Source organism: Scylla paramamosain, unplaced genomic scaffold (genome assembly GCF_035594125.1).
Source record: "Scylla paramamosain isolate STU-SP2022 unplaced genomic scaffold, ASM3559412v1 Contig145, whole genome shotgun sequence".
Lineage (NCBI taxonomy): Eukaryota > Metazoa > Arthropoda > Malacostraca > Decapoda > Portunidae > Scylla > Scylla paramamosain.
This window is the reverse complement of record NW_026973810.1, coordinates 85,001-95,000: the sequence shown is the minus strand read 5'-3', so window position 1 is coordinate 95,000 and position 10,000 is coordinate 85,001. Positions and strand designations below refer to the sequence as shown.

At 43.6% G+C, this 10,000-nt stretch overlaps 1 protein-coding gene and 1 pseudogene across 1 annotated transcript; both read left to right on the top strand.

Moving 5' to 3' along the window:
- The window catches only part of LOC135099544 (thyroid peroxidase-like), a 13,453-nt pseudogene that overhangs the window by 529 nt on the left and 2,924 nt on the right, over window positions 1–10,000 (top strand).
- Window positions 3,116–4,153, top strand: LOC135099543 (dual oxidase 2-like). The gene is made up of 2 exons (XM_064001920.1): window positions 3,116–3,436; window positions 4,034–4,153. The coding sequence occupies exons 1-2, from the start codon at window positions 3,192–3,194 to the stop codon at window positions 4,044–4,046; spliced, it is 258 nt and encodes an 85-aa protein (XP_063857990.1). The 5' UTR covers window positions 3,116–3,191; the 3' UTR covers window positions 4,047–4,153.

The window sequence follows — 10,000 nt, the reverse complement described above, 5'->3', positions numbered from 1 at the left end:
CTGAGTTTATGTAATGTTGCTTCACTAGTCTTGGCGATATCAACATACTATTATATCACAAAACTATTACTATATTTAAGTATTACAACTACTATTATGCACTATACCAATTTGTAAGGTGCTATTCTGTCCATCCATCCATTCATCAGATACTCAATTACTCATCCACACACACACACACACACACACAGTCCATGCATCCATTCATAAATTCATTAGTCACTCTGTCAATCACTAACCTGCTTACTCCATCCATCCATTCTCAATCTCTAACAGTTCCTAACATTACCATACTCAATTCACCAACCATCCATTCATCCATCCATCCATCCATCACTCAATGAATCCTTCTGCCACAGGTCCTCATGTCACCATGCCCCACATCAGCTTCCGAGACATGGGTAACCTAGTCCAACAAGCTGCTGTGGCCGTGAACGAGAGATTTGATACTGTTGAACCTGCCATATACCAGAGCGGTGAGTGTTTGTCTGTCTGTGTGTCTGTGTGTGTGTGTATGTGTGTGTGTGTTTACCTAGCTGTTGTGTTTTTTTTTGTTTGTTTGTCCAGTTTTGGTTTGTCATTAAGGTGTCAGCCACTATAGAAAGGTCAAAAGGTCATCCTGGAAGAGTTTAAGTCACAGGCAAAGGGAGATACAGAATTAGGCTGGGGGTTCAGGAATTTACCATTGAAAGGGATGAAAGACAGAGACTGAGAGAGAGACCCTTGTATATTTCTACCCATCAATAAACAGTAGCAGCAATAAAATGAGCAGGAATATTTTATACAAGGACTGCCCACTTGTAGCCCTTGTGTTCTTATGTGAATCTCTACCCACAATGCAATATCCCATGTCATCACATTCCAGGGGCGCGGCAGGTCCCCGGCACGCCCGCCTGGTTCATGGCCGCATCACACAAGACCAAGGTTGTAGCCAAGAACATCTCCAGAATTGCTCTCATCTCAGAGGAGGCCACCAAATACACTGCACAACAGTGAGTCTTGACTCCTGGTGCCACCTTACCAACTCACACCACACTCTGGGAAACTTGTGCAGAAGATAGGAGGAAGGCACAGGAGGAGATTACAAAGAGACAAGCTTGAGTTAGGCTTTAAAAGGGAGATAGGGATGATCAGAGTATTTAGTGGTGGGTCTTCAATTCTAAAAAGGTAGCAATTCACAAAAACAGGACACTGAGAGATTTGAAAAGAAGACAGGAGGAAGGCACAGGAGGAGATTACAAAAAGAAAAGCTTTAAAAGGGAGATAGGGATGATCAGAGTATTTAGTGATGGGTCTTCAATTCTGAAAAGGTAGCAATTCACAAAAACAGGACACTGAGAGATTTGAAAAAAAGATAGGAGGAAGGTACAGGAGGAAATTACAAAGAGACAAGCTTTAAAAGGGAGATAGGGATGATCAGACTGTTTAGTAGTGGGTCTTCAATTCTAAAAAGGTAGCAATTCACAAAAACAGGACAGAGAGATTTGAAAAGAAGATAGGAGGAAAGCACAGGAGATTACAGAGACAAGCTTTAAAAGGGAGATAGGGATGATCAGAGTGTTTAGTGGTGGGTCTTCAATTCTAAAAAGGTAGCACTTAACAAAAACAGGACACTGAGAGATTTGAAAAGAAGATAGGAGGAAGGCAGAGGAGGAGATTACAAACAAACAAGCTTGAATTAGGCTTTAAAAGGGAGATAGGGATGATCAGAAGACTGTTAGTGGTAGGTTTTCATTTCTAAAAAGGTAGCAATTCACAAAAACAGGACATTGAGAAAAATTTGAAAAGGAGACAGAAAGAAACCATACAGATTGAGATAAGCCTGAGTTGAAATTTTGAGTTTCTAGCACTTCCAGCTTTCAACACCCCCCTATCCCTCCCTGCTTCAAGATTCCGGCTGGAGAGAGACCAGGTGAGCTATGGGCTGCCTACAGCTGATGTGCGGGGGACGGTGCTGGGCGACCAGTGCCCTGTGGAGGTGGACTTTCCCTGCCAGCCACGCAAATACTGAGCCTTCAACGGTTACTGTAACAACGTGCAGAATCCGAGATGGGGCAATACCAACACTCGCTACCTCCGTTTCCTCCCGGCGGATTATGGCGATGGAGTTGCTGTTCCTCGCCAAGCTGTTTCTGGTGACTTCCTGCCATCAGCGCGAGCCATCAGCCTGGCTCTGCACCGCGACCATGACACACCCCACAAGTTTATGACATCTGTGGCTGCTGTGTTTGGCCAGTTCATCTCCCACGACATGGCACACACGCCCCAGATGGTAGGTTTGTGTTGGTGTGTTTGGACTGAATGTGTGTGCTGATAATAGCTGGTGTGTGTGTGTGTGTGTGTGTGTGTGTGTGTGTGTGTCTGACTGTTTGCGTTGTAATTTGGGGTGCTTTGGAGAATGCTATATGTGTTTGTGGTTGAGTGATTTGTGGTTGAGGTGCAAATAAGTAGATATACCTTACCTAACAAATTTATCTCCCAACACCTAACCTAACCTACCTAAACTAACAGAATCTATCTCCCAACCTGACCTAACCTAAGCTAACAGAAATTTATCTATCCCATCACCCAACCTCATCTAACCTAACCTAATACCCCCCCCCCCCCCCAGGCTACATTGGTCAATGTCTGCGCTGCTGTGGTGTCAACTTCCGAGACTTTCACCCAGAGTGTTACCCAATCCGGCTGCCAGACAACGACCTGGTCTACTCCCCACTCAAGCAAAAGTGCCAAGAATACATACGGTCTGGCACTGCCCCCCCGAACCGGATGCACATTGGGTAGGCACTCTTGGCACTCTCTCACTCATACACTTGCTTGTCTGTTTGGGAAGGGATGTGTGTGTGTGTGTGTGTGTGTGTGTGTGTGTGTGTGTGTGTGTGTTTGTCAGGGTGCATCAATATATGGACTCTAGGAAGTACCTGCATCTGCTGTGTGTGTGTGTGTGTGTGTGTGTGTGTGTGTGTCTGTGTGTTTGTCAGGGTGCATCAATATATGGACTCTACGAAATACCTGCATCTGCTGTGTGTGTGTGTGTGTGTGTGTGTGTGTGTGTGTGTGTGTGTGTGTGTGTGTGTGTGTGTGTGTGTGTGTGTGTGCCTTGTCTGGGCCATGATTATGTACAGGTGGACATATAAATAGATAGAGATTATTATTATTACCGACTCCTAAATATATAGATAGATAGATACATGGATAGACAAAAATTATCATCACTCTTATTAATGGTGACACTTCACACAGGCCCCAGAGAACAGATCAACCAAGTGACATCCTTCATTGATGGGTCGGTAATCTACGGGTCCAGCAAGGAGGAGAGTGACGAGCTGCGTGCCTTCTCTGGCGGCCTCCTCAAGGTGCAGCGCGGCCCGGCAAACACCCAGATCCTCATGGCCGACACCAACCAGATTGACTGCAAGACCTCAGGAAGATTCAAGTATGTGTTTGTGTGATAGATGAGTGCATTAGTTAGTGAAAGGGTTATTCAGAGCCTTAGACTGATGTATTTGAGGTGAACATGACAACCAGATTGCCTGCAAGACCTCAGGAAGATTCAAGTATGTGTTTGTGTGATAGATGAGTGCATTAGTTAGTGAAATGGTTATTCAGAGCCTTAGACTGATGTATTTGAGGTGAACATGACAACCAGATTGACTGCAAGACCTCAGGAAGCTTCAGTAAACTTCTATCATTACTCACTGGCTTGTCTAATTAATTTTGGTCAACATCTATTTCCAGACCAAGCATTAACAAACCATTATCTCTCACAGGTGTTTCAAATTTGTGGCCTCTCTCATGCCAAATACTGTGGCCTATTTTGATGTAAGTTTTGCCAGTACAGTGTTCTTTGCAAGTGTTCTGCTTTAAATCCTGACATGCCAGTACTGTGTCCTCTGCAAATGTTCTGTAAGTTCATCACAGACCAATGTATGGGTAGGGATGACATTGGAAGTAGAGACGGGCTGCCACGTGTAGGCCCAATGGCTTACTGCACCAACCTTTCTTGTGCTCTCAATGTTTTCCTTGTTGCCAGGAGGAGAAGGTGAAAGAGCGTCCCATCACAGACACCTTCTATGCTCCCTTCGACCTTTACGAGCCCAACAAGTTTGACCAGGTTTGACCAGTAACCTGTTTTTCTTTTTTTTTTGTTCCCCTACACACACACACACACACACACACACACACACACACACACACACACTGCTGCTTATTATGGGCACAGTCAAATCAATGTGATGGTGGTAAAGTTCCTTCCCTGTGTCTGTACTGGTTACTTGCCCTGTGCTGTTGTCTGTTGCAGGGAGTCTGTGCAATCTGGGACTCCAGAAAAAAGAGAAAGTAATGATCATTTTCCTGATATAATTTCTTGTAAGTAGTGAATTGTTTGTTAGGTATGGCCTGCTTAGGTTACTGTAGTTTTGTCTTATGCAGTCAGTCATGCATCCTTGAAAATGAATGTGGAAATATACAAATCTTTTCAAATTTTGATAGATTTATGAGTTTTATGATGTGAAAATGCATTACAATCTTATCTAGCAAGGTTGACTGGTTAAGCTGAATCTACAGTAACCTAACATAACAAAATCTTTCTCTGTACAGAAAATTGTATCAGAAATATGCTTATTGAAATTTTTTTTTTATTTTCTTGCATTTTTTGTTGCTCTTAAATAAACAAAATAAAGTAAATAGATAAAAACCACTAAGAATTTTGTGGTATCCCTGACTACAGACACTCCCATTAACTCTTGCACAGATATATGGTGCCATTCACAACACTAAAGGCAATGCATAGAATATTTTAGAGCACCTACAGGAAAGAAAAGATTAAAAAGAGCAGATTATTCAATGTGTAGCTGGTGTTATGCTCAGAGAGTGCTATACAACAAGTAATAAATGAATTAGTATTTTTCTTTTTTTATTTTCTTGCATTTTTTTGTTGCTCTTGCATAAATAAACAAAATAAAGCAAATAAATAAAATCACAAAAAATTTTCATATCAAACATCAATGAAAGATTTAACATGCATAATGAAGTAAAGAAAATGATGAATTTTGTCATACCCCTGGCTATACAGATTGCCAGTGACATTTGCAGTGTATTAAGTAAGGTGACAGTGTTTCCCCCATACACAGAGCTCACTGCTGACCACAAGGGGCCGCTGGGGTCGGCCTATGCCTTCAGCAAGCCCAAGGCACAGGCTGTCAAGATATCAAACTCTTCCTTCATTCTCCAGTTTGCTTCGGCACGATTTGTAAACAATTTCCTCTCTGAGTGAGTTTTTGTTTACTTTTGTGGTCAGTAATGTGTGTGTGTGTGTGTGTGTGTGTGTGTGTGTGTGTGTGTGTGTGTGTGTGTGTGTGTGTGTGTGTGTGTGTGTGTGTATCTCACTTTTACTCATGTCAGTAATGCATCCATGTATGTTTGTATGTATGTATGTATGTATCTCTATCTAATTTGCCTTAGTACACCAGGTAGACAATAAAATAACTGGAAAAAAACACACAAAACAGCAGAAATTTCCCATAATTAACAACAGAAAGCCAAGCAAACAATAAAACAACAGAGAAAATGATAAAAACACCACAGTTTTGTCTACCACGCCTCACCACTGACAGTCTCTCCACCACCAGAGCCAGGTCACGCAAGACTCGGGCAGCAGACGGCCAGCTCAAAGACATTGAGTCAGGTTCCCCAAACAACGTACTGGATTTGATGGAGGTTCTGCCTAACACTGACGTCAGCAATATCACGGAAATTCCTAGCGTGTTTGAGCGTGACGACCAGACACTGCCCTGCGACCACACTTTGCGTTTCCGCACAGCTACAGGGTGGTGCAATAATCTTAACTTCCCGTCCTTCGGCAAGTCGTTCAGGGCAAAAAGTCGACTCCTACGTCCTTCTTATGAGGACGGTGAGTGTCTGTCTGTCTGTATGTCTGTGTATGTGTGTATATATATATGTGTGTGTGCATGTGTGTGTGTTGGTATTTGGGATAGGTCAAGAAATTAAGTGTTTAAGTTTGATGAAGTAAGGGATAAAGTCAAGAGTAGATCAGATAGATGTCTATGTGTCTGTATTAGTGTTAGGGATAGAACATAAATAATGTGTTCAGGCTTTATAAAGTTAAGAATCAGAGAGAAGTCATTTCAAGACAGCTAGAGGACCCAAAGTGATATAGAGAGCATGACAAGGATGACATAAGCAAAATTCTCAGGGTCAGTAATCAGGACAGGACAAGAAATAAAGAACTGAAGCTTGATAAAGTTAGGAAAGAGTATAAATAAATATGTTTGTAAATGAGTCTGTGGTGCCTTGTCTGTGCTGGCCTGTGTGGGAATGCTAGCCTTGTATGTAGACAGAGAGACAGACAGATAGATAGATTACTATTATTATTGTGTGTGTGAGTGTGTGGTGCCTTGTCTGGGCTGGCTTCTGTGGGATTGCTAGCCTTGTATGTAGATAGACAGACAGACAGATAGATATATTACTGTTATTATTGTGTGTGTGAGTGTGTGGTGCCTTGTCTGTGCTTTGTATAGGACTGCCAGTCTCACAGATAGATATATAAACTTAATTCTCACTGAAGTACCCCCCATACCTTATCTTCTATAGGACTGCTAACCTGACAGATAGATAGATTAACAAACCAATTTCCTTACAGTACAATCAAGTACCCCCAAACCTTGCCTTCTGTGGGACTGCCAGCCTGACAGATAGATAAACAAATGAATTTCTTTACAATACACTCAAGTACCCCTAAACCTTCTCTTGTCATCTCCCAGGTCTGTCTAAGCCTCGTGTCACTTGAGTCACCGGCAAGCCTCTCCCTTCCCCTCGGCTCATTTCCACCAACATGCACAACGACATGTCTGCACCGCACGTCCGCTATACCCTAATGGTCATGCAGTGGGGCCAGTTTATTGACCATGATATTATTTTCACCCCCATCAACAAAGGTAGGTGTGTGTGTGTGTGTGTGTGTGTGTGTGTGTGTTTACATAGTTGTAGCTTGCAAGGTCTGATAAACTATTGATTTGTTGTCTCCTGATCTTTATATGTTTAGTTTTCTTTAATTTCTGCATACTTGTCACTAAAACTATATATTTTCTTAGTCTGTTCCTAACCTAATCTATCTTTGTTGTTTATCATTATCTGTTTTTTTCCATTAGTTATCAAATCTCCTGTTTCTCTTTCTCATTCTAGTGTTAACAGGTATATGTTTTCTAATATTAACTTAACTGTGTATGTGTTGATAAAAAAAAAAAAGTACTTATTCTCTCTTTACTTCATGTCTGTAAATACACTGACTCCTGGCCCAGCATCTCTTCACCTCACCCACTAAACACATTCACTTCTCTCTCTTCCAGGTTTCCAAGACTCGATTCTGGATTACCGCAGATGTGACTCTCCCCAGACAGTCCACCCTGAGTGTTTCCCCATAGCCATTCCTCAGAACGATCCATTTTTCCCTCCTGTCAATATATCATCTGGCCAGCCATTCTGCATCCCCCTGACCCGCTCCATGCCAGGCCAGCTGACTCTAGGTGTGTGTGTGTGTGTGTGTGTGTGTGTGTGTGTGTGTGTGTGTGTGTGTGTGTGTGTGTGTGTGTGTGTGTGTGTGTGTGTGTGTGTGAGAGAGAGAGAGAGAGGATATGAAGGTATGCTGTGTGTGTCTATTTTCTCTTGTGGGATGTGACAGAGAGAGAGAGACAGATAGAGAGAGTGAGATAGTTTGTCTTTGCTTCTCCATGTAGGTGTGAGGGAGACAAAGAGAGACACATAGAGTGTGAGATAATGTGTCTGTGTGTTTGTCTGTGTGTTTAGTCTCTATCATCTAAACCTAACACAGCAAGGCCAATAAAATGATAAAAGAAGAAAATCAACACTACCAATAACACTTTCATCACCTAAACATATTAATACTATTGCTTAAACATAATTCCTTCAACCAGGCTCCCAAGAGTGAAAGAATTACCATTGCTATTATCATTATCACCATCATAACACAAGTAATTTGTTGACCAGGCTACCGGGAGCAAATGAACCAAGTGACTGCCTTCATCGACGCCTCTCACACCTATGGCTCAGACAAGTGTGAGCAGCAGCAACTGAGGACCAAGTCGGTAAGTGTGCAGCACCGGGGAAAACCAGCATGAGGCTTCTATATCTGTCATCCACATCTATATACTAGTCTGATCTTGTTTTAAAAATCTCCCTATTGACTGGGTGCTAACAACCTGAAAAGTAGTAGTAGTAGTAGCATCTCACAGTGCTAGGCTGGCCACTGACACCCATACACACACACACACACACACACACACACACACACACACATACCTATTGGTTCTGAAAAGAGGGAGAAAGAGAGATGCAGAATAATGTACTACTACTGCTACTCCACTACCCCTGCAGGACGGCATGCTACGAAGCACACCCAACCCCCTGTGAGGCAAAGACCTGCTGCCCACTGAGAATGAGAACCATGAGTGTCAGGCTCCCTCTGGCCGGTGCTTCACTGGAGGTTAGTGTTTGGCTGAGGTTAGCTTAGGTAAGGTTAGGTAAGGTTACTGTTTGCATTGCTTACTAGATGATGTCACTGTCTACATATGACTGAGAGAGAGAGAGAGAGAGAGAGAGAGAGAGAGAGAGAGAGAGAGAGAGAGAGAGAGAGAGAGAGAGAGAGAGAGAGAGAGAGAGAGAGAGAGAGAGAGAGAGAGAGAGAGAGAGAGAGAGAGAGAGAGAGAGAGAGAGAGAGAGAGAGAGAGAGAGAGAGAGAGAGTCTTTAAAGAGTCATTTATGTGTATGTGATTGACTGAATGGGTGAATGAGAGAGAGAGAGAGAGAGAGAGAGAGAGAGAGAGAGAGAGAGAGAGAGAGAGAGAGAGAGAGAGAGAGAGAGAGAGAGAGAGAGAGAGAGAGAGAGAGAGAGAGAGAGAGAGAGAGAGAGAGAGAGAGAGAGAGAGAGAGAGAGAGAGAGAGAGAGTCTTTAAAGAGTCATTTATGTGTATGTGATTGACTGAATGGGTGAATGAGAGAGAGAGGAAGAGAAATAGAGACCCTTCAAAGAGTATGTTTTTTGTTTGTCTGTGTGTGTGTGTGTGTGTGTGTGTGTGTGTGTGTGTGTGTGTGTGTGTGTGTGTGTGTGTGTGTGTGTGTGTGTGTGTGTGTGTATGACTGAGTGAATAAGAGGAAAAAACAGAGAGAAAGCCTTGAAAACATCCACTTGTCTGTTTCCTCCCACCCACAGGAGACACCCGGGCCTCAGAGCAGCCTGGCTTGGCTGCGCTACACACTCTGATGATGCGTGAACACAACAGAGTGGCCGGGGAACTGAAGCGCCTCAACAAACACTGGAATGATGAGCAGCTCTTCCAAAATGCCCGGCGTATCGTGACGGCCATCAACCAGCATGTCACGTACAATGAGTGGCTGCCAAGGGTGCTGGGGTGGAACGCTGTTAATCTGTATGAGCTTAACTTGCTGCCTGAGGGCTATTCTGAAGGTAGGTTAATGTGTGTGTGTGTGTGTGTGTGTGTGTGTGTGTGTGTGTGTGTGTGTGTGTGTGTGTGTGTGTGTGTGTGTGTATGTGTGCAACATTTCCCTCTAACACACTGCACTCCTAATGACTATCTCTCTCTCTCTCTCTCTCTCTCTCTCTCTCTCTCTCTCTCTCTCAGATTACGATGCATACTGCAACCCAACAGTGCTCAATGAATTTGGCATAGCCTTCCGCTTTGGCCACTCTCTACTCAAGCCTTCCCTGGAGCGCATGGACGGAATATTTGCCAAGCACAACCCTCCTGTCAAGCTGAGCGAACACTTCTTCAACCCAGACCTACTCTACCAGCCTGGGATGCTTGATGAGATCATCCGCGGCCTGACTACTGTGTCCATGGAGACACTGGACCAGTTCTTGACAGATGAGGTGACCAACCATCTCTTTGAAGACAAGCGGCAGCCATTCTCTGGCCTGGACCTGGCTGCCCTCAACATCCAGCGA